The 25,765-nt window shown below is 49.5% G+C and overlaps 1 protein-coding gene across 1 annotated transcript; it reads right to left on the reverse strand.

The window, feature by feature from the left end:
- Positions 1-10,909: 10,909 nt before the first annotated feature.
- Positions 10,910-25,135, reverse strand: CALCOCO1 (calcium binding and coiled-coil domain 1). Its single transcript, XM_055584615.1, has 15 exons — positions 25,008-25,135; positions 22,689-22,868; positions 22,248-22,350; positions 21,115-21,305; positions 19,508-19,666; positions 18,953-19,101; positions 17,226-17,316; positions 16,119-16,274; positions 15,662-15,916; positions 15,079-15,204; positions 14,499-14,594; positions 14,044-14,152; positions 13,642-13,844; positions 12,989-13,095; positions 10,910-12,015 (listed from the first exon to the last, which is right to left on the reverse strand). Exons 2-15 carry the CDS (start codon positions 22,842-22,844, stop codon positions 11,838-11,840), a joined length of 2,079 nt encoding a protein of 692 aa, XP_055440590.1. The 5' UTR covers positions 22,845-22,868; positions 25,008-25,135; the 3' UTR covers positions 10,910-11,837.
- Positions 25,136-25,765: the final 630 nt, after the last annotated feature.

A 25,765-nucleotide genomic window follows, 5' to 3' on the forward strand; every position in this document is an offset into this window, starting at 1 on the left:
GGAGGAAATTGGAAGCCTGGATCTTTGGCTTCTGTCTTGCTACTCCCTCTTTAGGGTTAAAATCTTCTGTCACTACCCTAATTCCCTTGCTCCTGCTCTCTCCTAATTCCTTAAGTCCTTGATTCTTTCTACCCAGTACTCACAGGTACTCCAAGGAACAAATTCATAACCTCCATGAGAATAGTGGAGCTCAAAATAATCATTGTCAAGATAAGAGCTTGGAGAAAGTTGGTTACAGGTGAAATAGTGTCTACAGGTACCCAAGGATTGTGGGAGTCACCTGTCCTCACCCCTGGCTCCGGACAAGACTCATAACCCAAAGAAACATTCATTCTAGGTTGGACACAACCTTGCCTCCATACCCTATTGAGCCAAATCGTGTGGTAGCACTTGTGTGAGCATTGGTTGGGATAAAGGCTAGTTTAAGGGTGGTGAGAAAATGGAAGTGTAAGCTCACAAGAAATCAATGGTGATAATAACAATTAGTGGACCACTTTCCTGTTGGTTCAGTGCTTTTTCATGGATGTCTCACAACAACCTGAAAGGTAGGTTCATGACTGCCATTTTACAGATGAGGAAACCAAGGCTCAGGTGAGTGTGTGTGTGTAACTTAAGATCACTTAGCTAGTAAACTGGGCTGTTTTCATTATCTGATACTGCCTGAGAAGGAGTTCAAGAGCTCTAAAGTGGAAGTCAAGATGACCCATAAACTTCATCTGAGTTTATAAGAAGGTGGGGAAGACACTCTAGTGAGTGTTAAATATTTTGGGAGAAATCTTAGTAGGAATAGTCATCCCTTGGCCACCAGAGCTGGGGACCTAGTGGTGGTTAGCATTGCTAGGATTAACCCTTCTCTTCTTCAGGGAACATTTATTGAGCAGCTAGTATGTGTCATCTTATGACTGACCCCGCCCCTTTCACAGGCCTCCTCCTCCTTTTGAGAGGGGGTATATGATAGGGCTCTGGGGTCCTGGGCAGAGTTAGAGCCCTGGGCAGCTGGGCAGAGATGGAGCAAAGCGGGGTACAGAGGTGAGAGCCCCCCTACAGCCTGCACAGTGCCCAGAGGCAGTTGCAGCAGCAGCCCCAGATTTACAACTGCCCTGGCGCTGATGCCATAAAAGCAAACGATCCTTCTCTGTACTAATTTCTGTGTAATTAGATCTCTCCTGGCATGGAAAGTGGGGAGTAGGGGTGGCCAGGAGGGGAGGGTGCCAAGGACTCTTCGCAGAGGTGGAAGGAGGGGTTGTGGGACACACATGGCTTCGTGTGGCGGAGCTTGGGCCCAGGGATCTGCGTGCACTGTGACAAAGATGGAAAAGGAAATCATGCACATACGGAATGCGAGGAGGCAGGAGTCCTAATATGGTAACACCCTTGTGCCCAGGATAGGGACAAAGCTGGAGTCCTGCACAAAGATCCTGAAGCCAGAAGAATAACTCCTGTGTATACATAGGAGGAATTGAAATCCTTGGAGGAGTTGCATATGGATACCCCCACAGGCAGCCAGATAACCAAAATCCCACAGAGAAGCCTGAAGAGTGAAAAAAATGTGTGGCCCCATCACATTTACAAAAGACTATAGGTGGCTTAGATAGTAAAGAAATGCACCTGCAATGCAGGAGCCCCAGGTTCGATCCCTGGGTTGGGAAGAGCCCCTGGAGAAGAGAATAGCAACCCATTCCAATATTCTTGCCTGGAGAATTCCATGGACAGAGGACCCTCGCGGATTACAGTCCATGGGGTCGCAAAGAGTTGGACATGACTGAGTGACTAACACACACATACACATGTATCTGCTCTCATGTTTAACCTGCATGAGAACAGATACACACTTCTTAAATGCAAAAAAGACAGCAGCTACACTAAATAGGAACTCAATAAATGTTTGGTTCCTCCTCTGCCCCCACCTATTGCTTGCCCACCTCTTGGAGGCAGAAAACTAAAAGATGAAAAAAGTCTTTTTTTTTTTTTTAAAAAGCAAAATTTTCTTTAAGATATTTGAAGATAGAAAAAAAAAAAAAAAAAGAATTAGAGGAATGTGGGGATGGTTAAAGAGGGAACGATCCCGGAATCTTGACTTTCCTTGGGAAGAACAGTCTTGAATGGGAAAAGTATATAGTTATTATTACTATCCCCCCATCCCACCCCATGGTAACAAACAATGGCCTTGGGTGTGGCAGTAATGTCATTTGGGACAACACTTATACAGAGCTAAGTATTCATTATTCACGGCAGTGTATTCGTGGAGGCACCTCAAAGGGCCTCTTATCCAGGCTCCCTCTGCAGCCCAGATTTCTTTCACGGTAAGCCTGCCAGGGCATCAGCCAGCTTCTGCTTCAGTACTTCTCCCCAAAAGGAGCTCTTTACTTCATGAGCAGTTTGCCCTCTGTCACTGGACAGCTGTAATGGTTAGATATTTTTTGGTAGAATTGAAGTCCGTCCTCTTTTAAATTTCAGAATATACTGTTTCTAACTGCCTGTCATATCTCGAGTTATTCTAATGTTTTAAGACCAGTTCAATCAAAGCATTAATCATCCCCCCACAACAGCAATAACAATTAGATACCCATTGGAAAATCAGGAGATTCTGATCTGCACAGATGACTGTCATGTACTTATCTTAAGCCCTTGTTCTAATGGGTAATTCCTGATTAACCTGAGTAATGAAAATGTATCACAATAAAGAAAGATTTGTCATGCCTTGTTATCACTTCATAAGGCTGTCCTACATACCTGCCATAACATCAGGATATTTCTATCCCAATAAAACATGATCATGATGTGCTTGGCTAATAAAAAGGAAAAAAGCCACGTATTAAAAATATGTTTAAAATGATTTGCGTGAGTGATGTAAATATAAACCACCACCATCATCAGTGTCAACAATATCCTCAGTTCATTTGCCTTTTGCAATCCCTGAAACATCTTCGGGGTGGGAGGTAAAGGAAAAGGGAGGCAGAAAATCAGCATCTATTAAACGCTTTCCATTGCCAGGCACTGGGCTACGCTCACAATAACCCTGTGAGATGGGTATTAACATGCCTTTCAGGTGAAGAAATTGGACTCAGAGAAGTTAAGTAACTTGCCTGAGGTCAGATGGCTAGTACAGGGAATCAGGATTTTAACCTAGGTAAGTCTGCTTCGAAAGCCCACACTTTTCCCCCTAAACTCGGACAGGTAAATTTTACTTTGATGCCCGCAGAGCCTCAACGAGTGGGTTCGTACATGACGTTAGTGAGGCGTCTGTTGGGCTCAGAGACCTCCCCCTTCCCAGTCTGGACTCCCTGAGGGGCAGCCAGGAGTTCAGAGCCTGAACTTTGTGACTTTTGTGCTCGGTCATATTACTGCCATCACCCAGGGGTGCCCACATATAATCTCAGGTGGGGTGCCATAGGCACCGCGACCGCTGTACGGTGACACACGCACAAAACGCCGTGTCATATTCAACCCACGCTGGGACCCACACAGGCCGGCTGTTCCTTCCCTTCTCCCAGGCAGTGAGGTGCGCAGCCAGCAGGGGTCGCCGGCACACCAGGAATTACCACTCGCTGGGCCCGAACAGAACGGCAAGTTCGTCCTCTGTCTTCTAAAATCTCTCGCTAATCGCCCCCCTTTCCTGCTTTCCCTTTCTAGCACCCCTCCCCTTCCCCAGGCCCTGTAGTTTCCTGTTGATGAGCTGGATAGTTGCTCCTTATATAGCACCTAAACTGCCCAATCCCAGCCTAGGCTAGGGACCAGGGTTTTAGGCTGTCAGTCCTGCTTTGGGGATGCAAGTAGCAGGTAAGGAGCCTGGATTGCGCAACCTTCTGGTTCGCCCTTGACCAATTAAGAGTCTGCCTCTTCTCAGTGTCTTCCCAGCACCATGTCTTGATCATCCATTTATTGTCCCATTGTTCATGTAACGTATGTCCCAAACATCCCGAGACTCCCAGGGTCCCTTAGCTCCTTCATCTTGGGACAGCCTAAAAATGAAGGAGGCGGCAAATCTCTGGTGGAGTGAGTGACCTGTGACCTGTGGTTTTAGATGAGAAATCACAATTTGGGGAGTACAGGGAAAGGACCCAGGTACCCTGATTCCCAACAGAAAGAGGGGTCAGGCGTTTGCTCCCTGCAGGAAAGCTGTGGTCGCCTTCTGGGAGTGGCATCTCTCTGCTCTTTTCTGCCTCTCCCCTCCCATGCTGTAGCAACAACGCCCCAGCTTTTCCAAGCCCCCTTTTCTCTGCAGCCCCCTCCCTGCAACTCCTGGAGCCCAGTGATTGGCGGCTGCCTGCTGCAGGGCCGGCTGGGTTTATGGCTTTGCGGCAGCTGGGGAGAAAGCGAGGCCAGAGACAGAAAATGGAAACCAACCAACAAATCGAGAATGATGAAAGAGTAAAAGAGAGGGAGACTGAGAGACAGAAAGACCTTGAGAATACCAGATACGCCAAATCAAAATAATGAGAGGGACAGACTGAAGCAGAGATGGACACAAAGAAAATCATAGAGATGGTGATAAAAGATGAAAAAATGTAAGAGGGATCGGATGAAAAAGAAAAGAAGAGCACACAGGAAGACTTTTGGATGAGCCCAGAGAGTGGGGATGTTCAGGGCTTCCCAAGGCGATAGGAATTGCTGGTAGTACGTAAGGGACTGTACATCTAGGGTAGACATCTAGGGATTCCTAGAAATTCTGAGACAGAAGAGGCCAGAGGATCTTGTAGTTCTCCCTACACCTGTGCTACCATTTATCTGTTCTAGCCTTTTCCATGGTCACACCCTCCTGGAATTTTAAAGGTTTTTACAAAAAGTGTCCTCCTTAAGAATGACCCATGGGACTTCCCTGGTGGTCCAGTGGTTAAGAATCCACCTACCAATGCAGGGGACGTGGTTTGGATCCCTGATCTGGGACGATCCCACATGCAGCAGAGCAACTAAGCCCATATGCCTCAACTATTGAGCCTACGTGCCCAGAGCCCGTTCTCCACAGCAAGAGAAGCCCCTGCAGTGAGAAGCCTACACAGTGCAACTAGAGAGCAGCCCCAGTTTGCTGCATCTAGAGAAAGCCCGCATGTAGCAACGAAGGCCCAGCACAGCCAAAAACAAAATAATAAAAAAAAGAGAGTGACCCAAGATCTAATGTGGAAGCATCTTGCTGCATTTTCCATGAAATGAATGGGAACACTGAGGTCTGGGATTTAGGAGGGATTTCAACATTAGAGCTACACTTTGTTGCACATATATTAACCTGTAAGGTTGTTGGCTCTGTATACACCTTGACTGGCACATACCAATGTTTATCTTATGTGATAGTAATTTCTCTATCCTTTTTGCTATTATATAAGTAGGCTCTTTAACAGCGAGAGCTGTGTCGGCCCTTCTTTGTGGCTCCCACAGTGCCTTGTTCTTGTTTATTGAGTGAACCAGTGAATGGCCCCTGGAGATGTTTAAGCAGAGGTTGGATGACTACCAATGAAGGATGGAGTCTAGGAGATTTCTGCACTGAATGGGAAGCTGGAAATACACCTCTAAGCCCCTTTTTGGTTTTAAGATTCTGTTAGTCCATATACATGAAACTGAGTTTGCTGTTTCTTTTCCTAATTCTCCAGATATTCAGGGGAAAGATGCAAAGTGAGAAACCCCAAGTTACAAAGTAACTATTGTGGGCCTGGCTCTGCACAAGGTGTTTTACACAGCTGTTCTCATATAATCATCACAGATCCGTTTTGCAGAGGAGGGTTCAGAGAGATGAGGTGTTTCACTCCAGGTCACGTGATTAGGAAATACGGCAAACTAAGTTTGCTGCTGCTGCTGCTGCTAAGTGGCTTCAGTCGTGTCCGACTCTGTGCGACCCCATAGACGGCAGCCCATCAGGCTCTGCCGTCCCTGGGATTCTCCAGGCAAGAACACTGGAGTGGGTTGCCATTTCCTTCTCCATTGCGTGAAACTGAAAAGTGAAAGTGAAGTCGCTCAGTCACGTCTGACTCGTAGCGACCCCATGGACTGCAGCCTACCAGGCTCCTCCATCAATGGGATTTTCTAGGCAAGAGTACTGGAGTGGCTTGCCAAGATCTCTAAATCCTGGTGATTGCTACCACGCTGTGTTTCTACTGGTTTGAGAGATTTCCAAGGTTTCAGAAAGGCAAAGAAGGAGTTGAGAAATGGAGGTAACAGGAAGACATGGCTTTTAAATTTAGGGATGGGAGACAGATTTGGAACTCTTAGGTAGGCGGAAAAAATCTACTTTTCTGGGAGTTACAATAGGACATTTCTGTTCTTATCTGATTATCAACAGGTACCTGGAGAAGAAGGGACAGGCACAGAGAAACTGGGAGTTTGGGTACTGAACACTGGAATCTCTTGCTATGGGTTCTGGCATTGGGAGCATGAGACATACAGGTACCTACTGAATGCAATCTTGGGATTGGATCCAGGCCTTTCTCTTTCTGCTAGGAGGATGTTGGGAGGCTGGGTGAATTTAGGGATATCCACGTTGTAGGGGTCCTATTTAGTGGCAGAGCTTAGACCAATGCTGTGCAGTAGAAATTTAATACGGGTCACATACATAATTTAAAATCTAGTGCCTGCATGTATGCTAGGTTGCTTTCAGTTGTCTCTGATTCTTTGTGACCCTATGGACCATAGCCCACCAGGCTCCTCTGTCTATGGGATTCTCCAGGCAAGAATACTGGCGTGGGTTGCCATGCCCTCCTCCAGGGGCTCTTCTGGACCCATCTTTTACTGGCATCTTTTACGTCTCTTGCGTTGGATAGTGGCTTCTTTACCACTAGTGCCACTTGGGAAGCCCAAAATCTTCTAATAGCCACATTTGAAAAAGAACTAGGTGAAACTACCTTTAATAATGTATTTTATTTAACCCAATCTATTCAAAATATTATATCCCTTCAACATGCAGTCAATATAACATTATTTTAAATTTGTTTTAGTTTTGGTGTTAAATATGAAATTTGTTATGCGATTTGCAGTTGACAAATCTGTCGGCACTAGTCACATTTCAAGCGTGTTTTAGTGGAGAATTCACTGGTGGTCCAATGGTTAGGACTCAAGCTTCTGTTGCACGGGGCACAGGTTCTATCCCCGGTTGGGGAATAAGATCCCTCATGCTGCAAGGCCAAAAAGCAAAAGAAATTAAAAAAAAAAAATCAAGTGTTCAGTAGTGGCATGTGGTTGGTGGCCACCATGTGGGCAGTGCAGGCTTAGAGAGTGCCTAAACCTGATTGGTCACAGGCAGCAGGATCTTTGATGTGGGATCCAGACATCTTGGTTCCCACCCTTGATTGTTCTTACACCTTGACTTAGGAGTCCTTGTTTTTCTGTGAGACTAGAGACATGTCCCCAGTTCCCATGGGTCAGAAGAATTGCATATCTATTGCAGGGTATCTGTTTCAGGCTCTATGAAGTCCAGCTGTACAATTACTTCTACCTGAAACACTCTCCTTAAGTGCCTCTTGCTGAGTTGCCAGTGACCTCCTGGCTGTCAAACCAGCTATTTCCAGGGAAACTTTCCCTGTATTCTCTGTTGCACCTGCTGCTGTGGCCGTTTTCCTTGACTCACCTCCCCTGAGTTGCTTCCTACCTCTCTGAGTCTTCTATCTTCTCCATGGCTCAGCACTCCCCATCCTTCTCTTCCATGTTGATGGTCTCCTGAGTGCTGCCCTTGGTCTTCTGACCTCTCACTCTACACTCAAGGAGGCCTGGGTAATCTTTCTTCACTTGTATCATCTTTACTTACAAGGATCTTAAGTTTCTCTCTTCTGCTCTAAACCCATCCGGAGCTCTGGACTTAAATATCTATCCAATTGCCTACTGGGGTCCTGTTTCCTTTGAAAGATCTTTAAGACACTGAGAATTCAACAAGGCAAAATTGCACTGATAACCTTGTCCCTAAATGTATTATTTCTCCATTTGTATTATTAATTTGGTGAATGGCATTACTGGTTATCTGGTCACTGAAAGCAGAAACCTGGGATCAACAGGACTCTTTCTGTTCAATTCCCATATCTGATTATTAACAAGTCCCACTAATTCTGCATTCTAAAGAATTCTGCCTCTTTGTCTCTTGACACCGCTTAAGTTTAGTGCACACTGTTTTTTGGCCTCGCTGACCAGCTTTTGGGATCTTAGTTTCCCAAGCAGGGATTGAACATGGGCCACTGCAGTGAAAGTGCCAAGTTCTAACCATTGGACCAGCAGGAAACTCCCTAGTTCTAGGCTCAATATTCTGGCCTGGGTTATTACAGTGGGTTCCTAATTGGTTTCTTTGGACTTTCATGATCTTGCAATAGAGTGTAAGCTCTTTGAGCGTACACATTCCTATCTGTTCATGTAGCTTCCTAGTGCTTAGAACAGCACCTAGCACATGGTAGGCATTCAGTGAGAATTTGTTGAGGAAATGTATGAGTAGATGTCTATGATCCATCTGTCCAGCTTCACTTCCCATGTCACATCCAATCCTCATTCAGAGTTGAGTGAGGATCAAGAATTCTTAGTGTTGAAGGTTGGGATTTCTTAGTGAGTTCGGTCTTCCCTATTTTGTCCTGTCTGCCTGCACACACCAAGCTAACAAGTACACATTGATTAAGACTCAGCCCCCATGTCATTATCCACAGGAAGCTTTGTCTCCCCGAGTCTTGATTAATTAAGTACCCCTTCTCTCAAGCTGCATATCATCGAGAGAGAAGAAAAACTTGCAAATACATATAGCGAGTTTTGACAAAGTGCTAGCATGTGGTACCTCAGAGGATAATGAAGGGGATGAAGAAAGGTTTCATGAGGAGGTGTCTTTTGAGGCAAAAGCATGTGCTCAGAGGCATACAAAAGCAGTGCCTATTTCTGTGGAGTGGTTCTGTAAAACTGGAGACCAGGGTTCCCCAGGGTAGGGTAGGAAATGGAAAGGCGAGTTGGTGAAGTGCCCCGACTGCACACATTGCATTGCTGTAGGTAACAGGCAGCCGCTGAGCTTCTGTAAGGGAGGAGTGATGTTTGGACTCATTCATCCCTCCCCAAATACTGACACCTGAGTTCCTATTTGCTGCTACTTGGTCTGAGCCCATTCAGGTCCATCACTTTCTGCAAGAGTACTGGGAAACAGAGGAAGACAGACGATCCATTACAGGAGGGGAACAGTAGGAAGGCTGAGTTGCCAAATACCACACTGTGAGGAGAAAACTCTGATGGGAACCCAGCTGTCTTCCTTCCCTGCCTGTGCAGTCAATTACTCTCCCCTGAGTGCCCCGTGTCAGGCACTGGCACCTGGGGTAGGAAAATCATAAGTGAGGAAGAGAAATCATTCTACTTTTCCAGGGAACTCCTAGTCTCAAGGTGCAGACTGCACACCAGAAGACATACTAAGGGCAGAGAAAGGAGGGGCTGGAAATTCTAGATGCCCAGGTTGAGGGGTCTGATGAGGGACTGGGGGAGCCTCATGAAGGAGGAGAGTATGGAGTAGATTGGGAAGGTGAAGCAGAACTGGGCTGGGGAGAAGGGAAAGAGGTGAAAATGGCCTATGTAGCTGTGGAGGTGGGAAAGAGTGAAACTTACACTACACTCCTCAGAAGCACTTGAAGTCTGGCAGCCTCTGTGTCAATGGCCTTGTGCAGCTACCCTTGTGGCTCCTACCAGGGTGTGTGTGGCTTTGCAGGGGCTGTGGGGTGGCAGTAAAGGCCTTGGGTCCCTCTTTCTGCTTCCCTTCCTCCTCTTTTGCACTGGGGGGGCGGTACCTTTCTAGAAGCAGGATGTCTGGGTTCCAGATTCTTCCTTCTCCAACCTCCCCCAGACATAAATCACAAGTGATTTCATTAAATGCACCTCCTGCTGGGGATGTTGGCTCATAATTCCTCTCTGATTAACCCCCACTACCCCGGCAAGTTTATAGGCCAAGAGAGGGAGGCGATAAGGGGGAGGAAAAAAGGAGGGTTGGGGGAATCCCAGGCGGGTGATGGATGCTTCTGTCAGCCCAGCTCGTATTTATTAATAGTCTTAATACGGGAAGCAATAAAGGAAGAGAGGGATTCTATTAATTAAATCATTGTTATAATTAACTTTCATTAAAGGAGGATCAATAAAGAGGAGTAGAGATGGAGAGAGGAGAGATCCATTATCTCTAATTTCCTTGGAAGGGATTCAGGGAACGAGATGGGGTTGCTAGGAGACAGCAACGTGAGAGAAGGAAGGATGTAAGATGTCACCCAGGTGGGGCTGGAAGGGGGTGGGCAAGGAAGGTTTCAGGTGGATGCAGAGAGGGAATGGTGGGGGTGGCCCATCCATGGGCCCTGAAGGGAATGGAGGGTGGCTGATAAGAGAGCAACTGGAGTGGAGAACAGTGGGCTGTAGACATGGCTAATGCCGGGTACTGCCGAGAGCCTTGGTGAGCACGTGGGTCCTTAATTCATGCTTTGTGATGCCGCGTGTGTGTCTGTCTAGCCTGTGAAGCTACTTAGGGTGGATGAATGTGTTTTTGTGTTTGTAGAGTCTGCATGTATCTGAGGATTGGAACAGAGGGAGAGAGGGAGGCAGGGTTGGGAGAAATTCAAATAATTCTAGAGATAGGTTTAGGACATTTTTTACAAAGCTGATACTCAAAGGGGTGTACTCTTAACGGGAATAATGTCTGTCCTTTGGCTCAGGTACAGTGAAGGCTGCTTTGGAGAGTAAAGGTCTCAGCGGTGGAAACTTCACCCTACTTTCAAGACACACACCTCGGCCCATATCCCAGGTCCCACATTGCTCCACCTTGGAACAACCCTCCCCTCCCCCTCGGTTTGCCCCCTCCTGCACTGCAGTGTTCCCCAACCAGACCCCCATCTGAGACAAAGGTTCCTCTCTCCTCACTTTCTACCGGTGGCCAGCATATCAGGAGGCATCATGGAAAAATACTGCTAGCCTCCTCCCTAAGGCACGGGGCTGGCCGGGGGGGCCCTTCCTCCCTTCCACTTCCCTCCACCAAGGTCTAAGAGCCAGAGGTCTTGAGCATCTTTGCTCTAGTCACACCTCATGGTAAGAACACATTTTATTAGAATAGTTATACATATCATATAAATATATTTGTTCAACTACTGGCAGGGGGAGGGCAAGGGGGGAGGAGCTCTTATTGCTGAGGGGGGATGTGGTGAGCGAGGGAGGGCTGGCAAGTGGGGACACTTGGGACCATTTGTTCCCCCATCCCTCAGAGAAGGCACAAGTACATTATTTCTTTCCATGTGAGGACCCTGGGGGATGGTGGTGGAGAGGGACAGGAGATAAAGTACAGAAAACCTCAAAAATACAAAAGAAACCTCCAAACTTATATCTAATGGTATGGAAAAGGCTGGGTTGGGGTATGGAAGGCAGCGGGGGAACAGGAGGAGGAACCAGAGAAGCTCAGAACCGGAAGAGACCTAAAGAGGTCATGATGTCAATGCAGGCCCCAGAGAAAACTCAGGTAAACAAACACAGACCCCGAACAAAAGTGGGGGCGTGCCCCAAGAATTGGCTTTGGGGCATCAGAGAGTGTGAGTGTGTGTGGTGGTGGTGGTGCAGTGGTTGGTGTGACTAACAGAAGCAACTGGAGCCAGGAGGGGGTGATTCCATTCCCCCTAGAGAAGGCCTCCTCCATCTTGGTTCCTCCAAAACCGCTTTTAGGGAGTAAATTCAGCCACTGCTTCCAAGAAGGAACCCCTGCCTGGACAGAAGAGCCAGCTGGGAGAGGATGATGTTGGGGAGCCTGGGGTGTTTTCAGGCAACAGAATATCATGGAGCGGAGGGTGTTGGAAAAGGGGCATGAAACCTAAGTGTATGTCTATGCATGAGTGTGTGTATGTGTGTAAGTGTGTGTCTGTGTGGACTGGGAGTGGGGGGTGGGGTCACTCAAAGGTGAAAGGGTCCTGGGTGCTGAAAAAGAAGTGTCCATCCATGTGGTCCTCCATGGCATCCTTGTCACTCTCGGCTGGGAAGCGCTCCTTACAAATAGGACACTCCTTCCACGGCGGGGTGGCAGGGCCCCCAGTGCTGGCCTCTGTGAAGGGACCCACAGCAAAGCCACTAGAGAAAGACAGATGGGAAAGATAGGGTCAGCATGCTCTGCTGCCTTCTCGGCTTTTGGACCTCAGGGAGGGGGACCCACATACGGGGGCTCCCAGATGACCCTGTTCCTAACGTCCTCTCCAAGCCTCTCACAGTCCCGTCTCCCCACAGCACTGGAAGCCTTAGCTTCCCAGCTCCCCCGTGCCCTCTTTTCTTTAGTCCCTGCTGGTTGCTCCAGTACAAAGCCCTTCCCCCAACCCCCTGCTCTCCTCCCTCCATCTCCGTCTGCTGCCTAATGAGGCTGAAAATGAGTCTGACACCGTCCTTCATCTCCTGCTCCAGCCGGGAAGGATGACAGCATCACCTCCTTGCCCCGAGCCCATCTCATATCCAGGCGAAGCTGGGGGCTGGACGATAAAACCTCTCTTGCCTCCCTGCCTTCCCCTCTTGACCTGCGGGGGAAAAGGGAAGGCGGAGGGTGGAGGGGGGCGCGGGCGGGGCACAATCTGACACCTGAATCCGCCACCCAAAGGATTGCCCAGGGGAGTCAGAGAGGAGCGACAGCATCTGCGGGGTGATCAGAGGGATGCTGGACCCCAGTCTTCTCTCTGTTCCTGTCCCTGGGGGCCTTGGTCACCTCCCTTCAACCCCTGACAGAGCCTAGGCACTTACCTGGTGGCTAGGGAAGGGGTAGGGGCAGGAGAGGGGGGATGCAGGGCAATTTGGGCTCCGCAAAGGACGGTGCTAGAACAACACAGAAGCCAGTTAAAGGCAGGGCCCGAGTGCGCATGTGCATTGATAGGATGGGGGAGCGCTGCCTGAAGGCACCAGTGATCTGGGGTGCTGGGTCATTCTCTGTGTCAACACAGCTACATCTCCTTTTCTTAGCTGGGGCCAAGAAGAGGGAGGTGGTGGAAGCGCATGAGGACTGTTCACCTGGGTGCCCTTTCCACGGGCATCCTCCCTGCTGTCTGCCCCCTTGAGCACTCACCTGGCCATGTCGTAGAAGGCACTGCCCAGTTCCGGAAGTAGCAGGTTGGCCTCCTCACCCCCACTCTGCACAGCTGCCATCAGGACCAACTTCTCATCTTCAGCCTCCTGGGCACCAAAGGGATAGGGCTGAGTCTTGGGGTAATGTCCCAAGACGGGGGGAGCAGAGTGCTGGGGCAGGTAAGGGACGAGCACACTAGGCTGAGGTTGTTAAGAGGGCTGCAGTAAGAGTGGGGCATGAGAAGCATTTTTTTTTTAATGTTTATTTTTGTTAATTTATTTGGCTGTACTTGGCCTTAATCATGGCATGTAGGATGTAATTCCCCAACCAGAGATGGAACCTGGGCATTGGGAGCGAGCAGTCTTAGCCACTGGACTGCCAGGGAAGTCCCAGGAGAAGCATTTGGATGGGGGCTGGTGCACAGGAAGAGAATGGGCATGGGAAGGGGGGTGGTAGCAGTGAGCTACTGGGTCAGACTGGGTTTTGGGGTGGTGTCTACTGGGTGGCCTTAAAGACAGCCTGGGCCTTCCTTGCTCTCCTCCAAGAGAAAGAGAGCCCTGCATAGCTAAAGCTCCCTGCTCTGCAGGCTGGGCCACTTGGGATTGGGCCTACCCCTTGTCCCTGCCCCTGTTCAGTCTCTCCTCTCTGCTCACCGAGTCTGAGCTACTGTCCTCAGCTGGCCCTGAGAGTTGGGGAGCGATGGGGGCTGGCTGGCTGATGACCACAAGGGAAGAAGCCTCTCGCAGCCCTGTGGCAGGGGAGGAGCCCAGGTCCCCACTCTCACACAGGCCGTAGGGTGGGAGCCTCATGTCTTCTGGAGATTCGTCCTCCGAGTCTGTCAGAGCTGCTGGGCAGCCTGCAGGCAAGGGAGCAGGCAGAGAAGAAAGAGGGTTGGATCAGCTCTGGCTTCTCTGGAGGAAAAATATAGTTAACAAATCGGGGACTAGGGTCTGGGAAGGAAGAAGGCAAAACACGGAGGGCAGAGGCTGCTCCCAGAGGGTCACATGGGGAGGGAGAGTTGGGTGGGGGTGTCACAAGACTGTGGGTGTACAGACTCAGCCCCACGGCGGCCTCCTCGTCCTCTGTGGCAGGGTCCTCACTCCACTTCTCATCAGCCACCTTCTCCAGGTGGGCCTCCAGCTTTCTCATGTACTCCAGCAGTTCCTGGAAGTGGGGAGAAGTGTGAGAGGCTGAGAAGGTATGAACCAGGCAGCCCCACAAAGCCTTCCCCTCGTCCAGGGTGATCTCTGAGCTCCTGAGAATTTGATGCCTTCATCAAAGGGTGGGAGGGTTTAAGGCAGATTTCCACCCCGCCATGCCCACCCTGCTTCCCCCAGCAACCCTCCCCTGTCCTGCCAGGTAGGCTTCTAAGAGGAGCCATGGTCCCATTTTTAGCCTCTGGGCCCTTCTTACTGATGCCCATCTCTAAGTCGAGAGATGACAAGAAGACACCGAGCTCCCAGCCCTCGGTCCTCCTCTTAGGCATCCAGGGGCGCTTCTGGGCTCTTACCTGCTTCTCCTCCTGTAGTTGCTCCTTTTCCTTCTGGAGCACACGCAGCGCTGAGCGCAGCTCTGTCAGCTCCCGCTTGCTCTCTGACAGCTGCACCTGGGGGGAAAGGGCCAGATGGAATCTGGAGCCTAGAACGTGCCTCCTAGAACCTGGATGCCACAACGTGGAACCACGACTCTTCATGCCTTCACTCCTCGCTTGCCCCGACACACGGGAGGCCTGACTCTCCTCCTCCGAGAGCCCCGTCTCAACCGCAGGAGACTCACCTGAGTCCTTGCCTCCACCTCCCAAGTGGGGACTGGGAGGACTGCCTCTGGACTGGGGTGCAGAGGCCTTGGTCAGAGAAGGGCCACCCTAGAATTCTCCTGAGTCATCCCCACTGGGCCCAGAATGTGTGCCGAGAGCAGAAAGGCACTGGCAGGCTTCCGACCAATGAGGGCTGGGAGGCCTGCAAGTGGAATGCCGCCCACCAGGGAAGTGAGTGCTCAGCACTTCTGAGCCCACAGCCAAGGCAGAGGGAAGGGGCACTGATGCCTCTGGAGGCCCCCGCCTGGGGCTCTTGGGAGGCTGGGTGCCTCACCAGGCTAGAGTCCTTTTCCCGGGCCAGTTCAGTCTTGAAAACTTGGCTCTGAGTCTTCTCCTCCTGCACTGCCTTTTTCAGTCGAAGTATCTCTGCACTCAGCTTCAGGATCTTGTCCTTCTCTGCCTGGAGATGCCGAAGAAGCAAACGGGACGTTAAGGGTAAGGATGCCACTGGTAACAGAGCCATTCCTCACTGTGTCTCTTCTTTATTGGACTGAATGTTTTGGAGCCGTTTAGAGACATCTTCCCTTCTTGCCTTCCTCATTCCCTGAAAGAAGGAAGGGCTCTGACAGCAAGGCACCTTGCTGAGTAGGAATGGGTATCGTGCAGGGCTGGGGCGTAGGGTGGAACATGTATCTGAATCAAGATGTTAACAAAGGCAGGTGCTATGAAGATCAGGAACTGGACACTCCTTGCAGGGAGGGGCCACACCGGGACAGTGAATATACCTCCCTCATGGGCCCTCCTCACCCCTAAGTCCATGAAGGTTCTCACCCTTGTTTCTGTCCCCCCAGGGGATTTGACCACACTGAGGTGGGGGCAGTAGTGACCAGGAACCTGCAGATCCCCCATCCCACTACCTCCACACTCTGCAGCAGCCCTGCCCGCTCCTTGCTCCACTGGCTTTTTTCCTCCTTCAAGTGCAGACTGAGCTCAGCCAGCCTGCCATTGACTCCGGCCACCTCCAGACGGCTGCGGTGCAGCTCAGCTATGGTGCGATCCCGGGCTCCCGCTGCGCTGGCCAACTCCTCCCCAAGAAGGGCAGCTTTCTGCTGGCTTGAGGCTGCAAGCTCCTGGGCCCCTCGAAGCTGCTCCTTCAGGGGCTCTAGCTCAGCCTCGGGAGAAAGGAGGAGATGGAATCAGGGCTCCCAGCAGTCATCTCTTGAGCCAGGAAGACAACTAGGTTCCTTCCTGTCCCCCATTGCATCAGGACCTCAGGCCTGGGTTCTTTAGTCTTGAGCCATGCCTTTCCCCCTATTTGTTTACAACGAGCCCTGGAACGTTTGCTGCGTCCTGTTGCCCAGGGCTTTCACTCACCACCCGCTGCTGGGCCTGGCTAAGGGTGTCCTTCATCTGGGCCACCTTGTCCTTCAGTCGCTGGGCCTGAGCACTCTGCTCCTCCTGCTGGTCCTTGGCCTCCTGCAGCTCCAAATTCAAGCGGCGGTTCTCCTGCTGTGCCATCTGGAGCTCAGCCTGGTGGAGGTGGAGAGGAGGTAAGGAAAGGGAATACATATTTGGGGTGACTGGGCAGATGGACCTCTGTGATGAGAAAAGCCAAGGATCCACTCCTCAGATTTAACACAAACTCAAGCCATCAGCCCTGGCCAGCCCTTCCTGGGTTCTCAGCACAAAGCAACTCAATCCTGAACGTCCTATCTCCAGTGGCACAGCCTGGGGTCTTATGTGAATCTAGGCATCCCATGCCTCATGTCTGCTCCCCTACACTTCCTTTTAGACCAAAACTCAACTTGGATGTCGTGTGGGCCCTCACACTCGCCATATTCCACCTCCCACTCCGCCCCGTCCTTGCCACTTGTTTCTGTCCATGGTACCAACTCCTTCCCAAGTCGTTCAGGCTGGACACCTTGGTGCCATGTGCAGTTCTGTTCTCTCCCTAGCAGCCCAGAGGATGGATGCTTCTCCATCCTTGGGTTCTGATGAAGCCATTTGGAAGCTTAAATATTTGATTTCAGTTTCTTCCAAATTATGAAAAATTATGTTGGAAAACAATGTATAGACTCACATGTTAGCACACTGGAGAGCCCCAGGCACTGACATGTGCTTCCAGGTTAATCCATTTTTGTGAAAACCTCAGAATAAAGTTTCATCTGTATTTTCTATTGACGTGAAGAGTGAACTGAGATTGCAAGGCAGAAGCTTAAAAATGATCATTTGTACTGGTCTGTGAGACTCAAGGTATACTCAATATTGTATAACCACACACGATACAGAAACAGGTTAGCTGCTGAGGCCAACAAAACCATCATCCATAACCTCCAATTTCAAAGTTTGGTATCCATCAAAATTATCTAATTGCTTTCATCATTTTATAAGGAAATGTTATACATCTGAATTTATAGAAGTAAGTTTATAGTAAAACATGGGATGGACAACTGAGAGAGCAAACCAACTTGGAGCCCTTACCTTGCTTTGCTCCTTGTCTGCCTGCACTTCCTTCAGCTGCCCAAGGAGCTTCTCTTGTTCCCGAGTCAAGGCCTTTACCGTGTCTCTAACCCTGTGAGTGGTGGACACAATGTCAGGTGACTTCTCGGTTTCCAGAGAAGGAACAAAAAGACTCAGAGTCTGTCATCAGCCCTTCTGCTGGGGCTCATCTAGCCTCTCTGGGACACCCAAATTCCAGGTCTAAGCCCCAGGTATCTGAGATTGCTGGCTTTGGAGCGCAGTCTGGGAGTAGACAGTTGTTCCTTCCTCTCTGTGTGCCACTTTGAGGGAAGCTCTGCTGATGGCTTCCCAGTTGTCCGCACTCAATCAAGAGACTGGAATCCAGATTTTTGTAGACAGGGGCCAGTCATCGTTAATGACAAACTTTTGATTTAGGTCAGAAGTCAGTAGATGTTTTCTGTAAAGGGCCTGAGAGGAAGTATTTTAGTTCTGCAGGCTGTGTGGACTCTGTGGCAACCTCTCAACTCTGCCACGGGAGTGTGGAAACAGCCATAGACAGTATGTAAATGAATGAGCCTGGCTGTCTCAATGAAATTTTTATGAAAACTGGAATTTGAATTTTATCTGATTTTTACATGTCACATAATATGACTATTCTTTTGTTATTCAAGCATTAAAAATTGTCAAAACCATTCTTATCTTGAGGGCTATACAAAACCACGTGGTAGGCTGGATTTGGCATGTGGGCCACAGTTTGCTGACCCCTGGTCTAGACAGTCCCTGATCTTTTCCAGGTGCTTGGTTTGATCCCAACGTTTCTATTCCATGATTTAGAACCTAGACATTTAGTATCTCCCTAGGGCAAGACTAACACATCCTAGACTGAAGAGGCCTTAGGGACCAACTCACTTTTTACTCTGGGTCTTGGATAGCATGCTGCTTTTCTCCAAAGAGTTTTTAAAAAGATATTAAATCTACCAGCACTGAATGAAAGAAACTTAATTATGTCATTTGATGAAAGAAGTGTTTCTCCTGGTGAAAATCTGAAGGAGAGGCAAGGGAGGTGGCCAATATTTGTGCTTTCTGGTAGAGAGAATAGTTGTCTAGCAGAAGATAGAAATTTATTCTATGTGGCTCCAGAGGTCTACACTAGGACCAATCAGGAAAGCTACAGCAGAGTAAATATGACACAAGAGATAAAAAAAATGATGGCTTTCTGATAAAGAGGCCACCTTCTGAGGCAGTGATCTTCCCTCACATACCCTCTTAAATACATTACATTTCTCCCAATGCTAAGGTTCTGTGATTTGTACCTGTTTTCAGGGCAAAGATCCCATAACATTTCTTGATCACCAGTTCTAACATTTCCTAATAATGAGAACAGAGTCTAATCTTATGCTTTGCTGAAGTAAAATCTGAAATCCACCCTCTCTTATCTTGCCTGGACCATTCTATCCATTCCGTTCTTCCAAATGCTGCACTCCTAGCTCCTGCTTCACCTTCGCTGCACAATAAATACTAATGATTATTTCTAAAGGTAAGGAATACAGAATAGGTTGGATTCCTATTCTGAAAGATGGAAGAGAGCTTGGCAGACAAAGATATCTTTAGGAACTGGAATACCCTGAGTGAAGTTGAGAAGGGAAGGAGAAACCATCAGGCAGGTCTTGCCTGCCTGATACAGGAGGCTGAGGTTCGAGGGTCACAGGAAGCGAAGGGAAGTAATGGGGGTGGAAAGGGTGCCTCACCTGTCCAGCTCCACCTCCTTCATCAGCACTTTCTCACTGATGATCTGGATGTCCTCTTCCAGCTCCAGGATGCGGGCCACATGGTCTCCCTGTTGTCGGCTCAGGATGTCCCTCTCTTCTGTGAGCTCCCCGTGGGACCGGGAAAGCCCCTGGAATTAAGGTTCCCCAAGAAGAGAAAAGCTGAGACTCACCTCGCAATGAGTGGACTAAAGGCTTAGGAGGAGAATTCCTAAGTTTGACTACCTACCCTTCTACCCAGTCACCTTCCTTGAAGAAGAAACTGTAAGGGAACATCCCCTTCCAGTGAAGATGGCCACCTCCACCCTATCTCTGCACTCCTGTGACTCAAAGAACTGAGTCTCACTACCAATTTGGGACAAGTGTCCCATCACAGCCAGTTTACTACTACTTGTGAACCCTTCAGCCTGTGTCTTGGATGCCAGAACCATTAAGAGCCCACTAACATCTCCCTTTCACTGTCTTCATTTTACTGGGTTTAGATTTTGGACCCCAGGTAGGCAGCCAGGACCTTCCCCCCACCGGCCCAGCTCCCACCTTATACTGCTCTGCCAGCTCCGCATGCTCCTGCCTGGCCGCCGCCAGAGCCTTCTCAAGCTCCTGCACTTGGCTCTTCAGCTCTGTCACCTGCCCCTCCAGTTGTAGCTTCAGCTGCATCAGGTCATTCCTCTCTTGCTGGCTCTCATCCAGCTGGTTCTACAGGGGACAGGATGAGAAGTTGGGTTCTGCCTGCGAAGCGCCCATTCCAAGGTCCTGTCCCCACCACTCTGCAGATGCGTGTCAGGGTGGGGAAGTTACATCAGTACAGCCTATAAAGGGGAGAGTCAGGGAGGCCTGGTGTGCTACCAAATCCTGCCCACCTCCCATCACACACGGGATCCCCGAACTCTCAACTGCCCACCCCTCTTCTCTTTTCCCCCTGAGGTCTTGCCCCTTCTTTGCCCAGCAATGGCAGGAACTCCTCACCTGGCAGAAGTCTTTCTCAATCCACACAGACAAAAGGGATGGCTCCCCTAATTTTACCCTATTTGTTCTGGAGTCAGACAGATGTGGGTTTAAATCTCCAGTATGATTTTTTTTTTTTAATAGCTAGGTGACCTTAACAAAGTACTTAATTTCTCTGAGTCTCTCTCCTCATCTGTCGTGTGATTCCCTAGCCTGGATTGTTGGAAGGTTTAAATAAGAAAAATGAATGTAAAAACAGAAAGTGGGTAGGAGTTCACCCACCGCTGACTTACGTAAGCTATGAGCATCTTCTTCCCATCCTTCTGGTGATTCCATAAACTTAGAGGGTTCCAGAGGGCAGGAGTTTGCGTAAATCTCAAACTACTCATTCCCACCTTCTGAGCCTTCCCCAGGCCTGTCCTCTTGTCTGGGGCATGGACATCCTCCCCATCAGGCCCTCTCTTTCCCCTTCCTTCAGAAGTCTTCCTTGCTAACATCTGCCTCCTCTCCCTAATTCTTCTCTATTTGGTCCAATAGAAAAATAATACAAGCTACATATATAACTTAAAATTTTCTAGTAGACGCTTAAGGAAAATAATAAGAAACAGATGGAATTCATCTAATCCAGTCGATCAAAAATGTTATCATTTCAACATGGAATTGATATAAACCATTATTGAGATCTTTTACATTCTTTTTTTAATACTAGGTCTTCAAAACCCAGTATGTATTTTATCCATACAGAACATCTCAGTTTAGACCAGTCACATTTCAAGTGCTGAAGAGCCACACATGGGTAGCTGCTCCGCAGGTCTGGGGCCCTACCGATCTGCTATCCCTCCTCACTCATCCTGGAAATGGGTCTCATCCTTCCCTCCCTCAGAATGTTCCTTCCCCAAGGAGCCTCCCTCCACCCTCTGCAGCTTCCTCTAGAGCCCAGGGAAGGATGCAGCCCCAGAAGGAGGAGGTTCAAAAAGTTCTTAGGAAATACTGAGTGATGCTGGCCTGTGGGTGGTCTGCTTTCCTATCCTATGTGTTTGTGAGTGTCGGACTGAGACTTTCCTGTAGGCAAGGCTTTGGGTAACTCCCAATGAGGTCGCAGCTGAGGCTACAGCAAGGGCAGGGAAGCGGGAGGGGCCCCCTGCAATGCTATCCTCCCGCGCCCTTGCCTGGGAGCAGCCCTGCTGCTCTCTTCTCACCTGCAGCACAGTTGCCTTGGGGACAACCAGCAGGATGTCAGAGCCACCATCAGTCTCCTCCAGGGTCACCAGTTCATCCATGGGCCGTGGCTCTCGGAACTGGAAAGGGGGGCTCTGCCCACACACCCGGCCCTGGCGGTTCACATAGCGAAACTGGTAGAGCTGGGCTCCGGGTTTGGGCAGGTAGCTGGCTGTGGGGAAAAGTACAGACCCAGGACCCCAGTATGATGCCAGGCCCTCAGGTGCTCAGCAGACCCTCTTCCCCTTGGTGTGTCTTATTAGCCACTGTCTTTGGCTCCAGCCCCTTGCTCCCTGTTCTATAGATTGTTTTCTCTCCTCTCCGTCTCCCACAGGCTATTTCTGATCCCTGGGATACTCTTTCCCTCCTTTCTGCCTCGCCTTCTCTTTCCTCTCTTGCCCAAACCTACCCTCTTAATAACAACAACAATAACAACAATGCTGTTGTTGTTGTTTAATTGCTAAGTCATGTCCCATTCTTTTGCGACCCCATGGACCATAGCCTGCCAGGCTCCTCTGTCCATGGGACATCCTAAGCAACAGTAGTGGAGTGGCCTGCCATTTCCTCCTCCAGGGGATCTTCCCGACCCAGGGATTGAACCCAGATCTCCTCCACTGGCAGGTGATTCTTAATCACTGAGCCACTAGGGAAACCCAGTAATAACACTAGTTATCATTTTTTTGAGTACCCATTATGTGCCAGGCACTGTATTAACAGCTTTATCTGTATCATTTTAAATCTTCATATTGTTCCTATAAGCCAGGCATCCCTTTTTACTGTTACGATAACAGACACAGATAGGGTAAGTAATTTGCCCAAGGTCAAACAGCTTATAAGTATTAGAGCTGAGATTTGACACTTTCAGAATCTAATGAGCATCTTCTTAAAATACGATGCCACTTTTCCCTCTTCCCTACCTCCTAATTCCACAGGAGGAGTCCCCTCCTTTTTTCTTAGGAGGCAGGGTTATTGGCCCTTTACTGTTCCTTTCATGTCTGAACCCCTGATGCTGTGAAAACCCCATGATTCTATCAATATATCTGGTGAGCCCATTACCCTCTTCCAAACTCTATCCCTTTGACCCCTCCCTCCCGATTTTTCCTCTTCCTTGTACCTTGGAACTGGACGCTGGCATGGATGGGAGAACCATCAGTAACACTTTCAGGCACCAAAGACCACACAAATGTGTGGTAATCCCGGACACAGGCAGCCTCCACCTGTCAGAGCCACAGTGGGAGAGGGGTATGGCAATGCACCTCCCAGCTCCGGGTGGTGCAAAGGGCTGAGGGACTGAGTGGGGGCGGGCAGGATGGTGTGGCTGTGGCAAGGATGCTGAGAGACGGGAAAGTGGAGGGATGCTAGTGTGTCAGGAGAGAGCAAGGTTAAGATAGGGAGAAGGTGGGCTCTGCTTACACAGATGGCCTTAGCCATTTCTGACATCCTTCTCCCTTCTTCCCTATCATTATGAGGTTGCGAATCCAGAAACCAAGTCATTCCCCTTATTCCAAACCACCCATGACCCATAAACCTGAGCCCAAAGGGGATCTAGGGATACCTTGAAGATGCCAATCCAGTCGCTGGCACTGGGCACGGTGCCTGGCGGGAGTGTGTAGTGACATTCCACCTTGGTGTTGGGAATGTAGGTCCGGGCTACATTCAGAAAGTTGACTCCACCCCGAGATGGTGCCCGGCTTAGTGATGACTCTTCCATTCTGGTCTCGAGCTATCTGCCCTCCTGTGAAACAAAGATTTAATATTCTAAAAAGTCTCTCCCCTCTCTGTCCCACAACTCTGTCCCTACCCACCCACAGCCCTTGCCCCTGGAGATGAAGGTGTATCTGGTTTCCAACCCCTGTGAGTTATAGGACTCTTTAAAGGTATCAATCTTTGTTTCTAGGGCATAGGTCTGGCCTTCGTGGTCGGTACAAATCTTGGCTCACACTGCACCCTCTGAGTCATCGACTTTTCCTAGAATTAAGATCTAATTTCTGCTCCCTTTTCACAGCCTCACTGACCAAGCCTCAGTACCCCAGAATCTGCTTCCTGAAGTCAGTCCCTTCTTTTCCATCTCTTAATAGCCTTGGATATTCCAAATTCTTCAGCCTCCATCTCCTCACCCCATCCCTCACATCTTCTGGCTCTTGAATTTAACTTCCAACTGAGGTGTGGGCCCTCCCTCATCCTGAGCAGGTCTCCTTGCTCACTCCAGCTGTACCCAGAAATGACTTATGACACCTGAAAACAGCAGCCATTTCTGAAAGTAACAAGCTAGTCTTTGGAGCCGGAATGTGGCTGACCAGTCCTGAAGCCCGTGAACTCTCACCCTCTCTTCCCATCTCTCGCCTGTCTTATGCCATGAATAATAATAATAATAAAGCTACTGTACTCTTATCCAAGAGACAAAGGGAAAGGATGGAAATACAGGTTCTCTCCCTCAATTATTACTCCAGAAAGTCAAGAATTCTGGAGGTGGCTGCTTCAAGGGTGAGGTGGAACACTCAGTAGGAATGTGGTGCTGTGGGGAGATGGAATGTGGGGGCCTGGAGCCAGGAAAGCCCCACCCCCAGTAGGGACAGCCTGGAAGTATGGGCCCTTGGAATGGGGAAATGTACACATAATGTTGAGAGGAAGAGAAACAGTTCAAAAAGAACCTCACATTCTTTTCTTCAGGTCTAGAGCAGGGCTCAAAACCTACTGGTTTGACTGTTAACCCATCTCTAGTTTTCCCCTTCCCCCTCATTTTCTCTGTTCCCCTTAGCCTCAATTCTAAATGTCTGAACCCTTCTATCTGCTTGGACTGGTAGTTGGAGGCATGCTATAGGATGGGATTAAGAAGAAAGGTGTTCTAAGTTGGGTGAGGAGAGTTCACTGGAAAATCTGAGGGTAGAGTGAGGAAAGGTAACAATAATCAAGAGAACTCTGCAGCGGAGGACTGTGAGATGGCCCTCGTCAACTCTCATCTCCAGCCCACTGAGCTCAGTCCTGTGTCAACCACAGCCACTAGTCATGTGCACACCCTCAAACATCACAAACCCACACCAGGCTTAAGTCAGGTGGGCAGGGACTTTAAAAGACAGAAACTCAGTAGAGAAGGGAAGGTGGGCCAGCTCTATAAAATGGAGCTACTTCTCCCTCCAAAATGGAGACTTAATTGACAACAAGAGGTGTCTCTATATTTTCATCTCTGAAAAATCCCTAGTGAAAACTAATCTATGTTTTTCCCCTTCAATACAATTCTGGCTTTCTAAAAGGGGCTGAATTGTTCTCAAAGACATTGTCCTGGGGACCCAAGACAATATTCCCCACAAAATTCATAACAGCTGGAAATATCCCCCAGGTTTGAAAGAGAGTTATGGGCACCTAAGGTGTGTATGTGTAGCCAGATTCAGGTGTTTGCGGGGGTCGGGGTGGGGGGTTCCCATCCCCCCACCACGCTGTAGGGCTCTAGAGTTCTTTGACATTCTACATCTTGGAAGGCTTCCCTCCCCACGGATCCAGCGTAGTGAAGGCCTTTGGACTGGTTGCGGGGAGCAGCGTAGAGGGTAAGGGGAAAGAGAAGGTTTGTGGGGCCAAGTCTTGCTGGGCCGAGAACGAGCAGACTTCAGCCTCCCTTGAGTTCCCTTAAGCGTATCACGCTTTATAGAGAAGGACTGAGAGGGAGGCAAGAGCCGTTAGAGGGCACCCCCGTGATCAGGCCCCCCATGAGACCACGAACTCCCGAAACATTGGGGATGGCTTCTCCAGTACGGAAAGTGTTAACGCTCAAACGCTCCTGCTCCCCCTTCTACGGTTCCCTTCGATGATCCTTTCACAGATTGGAAAGTGGGGTGACCCCCCCATAAGATCGCCCCCAAATTAGGCCAAGTTTTCTTACCCCACAGACGGATCAGCTGTTCCCTCACCTTTCACCAACAACAAAAACAGCACTCGGACTCCGAGAGGGAGGGAGATGGGTGGGCGCGAGGGCTTCTGGGGTTTGTGGTTCCCCTGCACTTTTTTCCTGTTGAACCAGCGCAGAACTGGGACTACATATCCCAAGAGGCTGTGCGTAAGGAGGGCGGAGTAGAGGGCGGCCTTGGTGGCTGCCTCACCGCTGCATCCTGGGAGGCGTAGTTCTCACTTCCACTGCAGCCAACGAGGGTGGGGCCACCAAAGGACTTCACGGCCCAAGATGCCTTGGGAGGGGGCAAGCTATATTAGTGGCGACTGCCGGTTGGTAATGTGCGTGTTTAGGGGGTGGGGAGGAGTTACGGCTCTAACGGCCGTTGTACAATTCCTTAGAGCCGGCCGAAGCGTTCAGGTACACCCTCTTGTTTACTTTTTTTTCCTCTTTCGTTTACTTTTAACACAACATGTGAGATAGGAAGTTTTGTTATCCACTCTCTACAGATGTAGGAGCCAAAGCCCAGAATGGTTACGGAACCGGTCTAAAGTATCAAAGCTATGAGATGTTAGGATTGCAGGACTCCGAGTGTCCTTGCCATTACATCAGGGCGACCCTACCGTTTAGGGGATAGGAAACTAATATCTGTGGCAGTAGTTTCTCTGCTTCAACATCACGTTCAGCCCCGCAAAAACTATGGGCTGGGCACCGCTGACGACTTTTTTTTTTCTTCCAACTTTAAGGTCTCA

This window comes from Bubalus kerabau, chromosome 1, assembly GCF_029407905.1.
Source record: "Bubalus kerabau isolate K-KA32 ecotype Philippines breed swamp buffalo chromosome 1, PCC_UOA_SB_1v2, whole genome shotgun sequence".
NCBI classification, from domain to species: domain Eukaryota; kingdom Metazoa; phylum Chordata; class Mammalia; order Artiodactyla; family Bovidae; genus Bubalus; species Bubalus kerabau.

Coding starts and splice junctions, on each gene's coding strand:
- CALCOCO1 (XM_055584615.1), bottom strand. CDS start 22,844: ATGGAAGAGTCATCACTAAGCCGGGCACCATCTCGGGGTGGAGTCAAC. Junction 21,306..22,247: donor TGCCAGCGTCCAGTTCCAAG/GTACAAGGAAGA, acceptor TTTTCCCCACAG/CCAGCTACCTGCCCAAACCC. Junction 13,845..14,043: donor GGAGGCCGCCGTGGGGCTGA/GTCTGTACACCC, acceptor CCTTGCCTGCAG/GCTGCCCAGCAGCTCTGACA.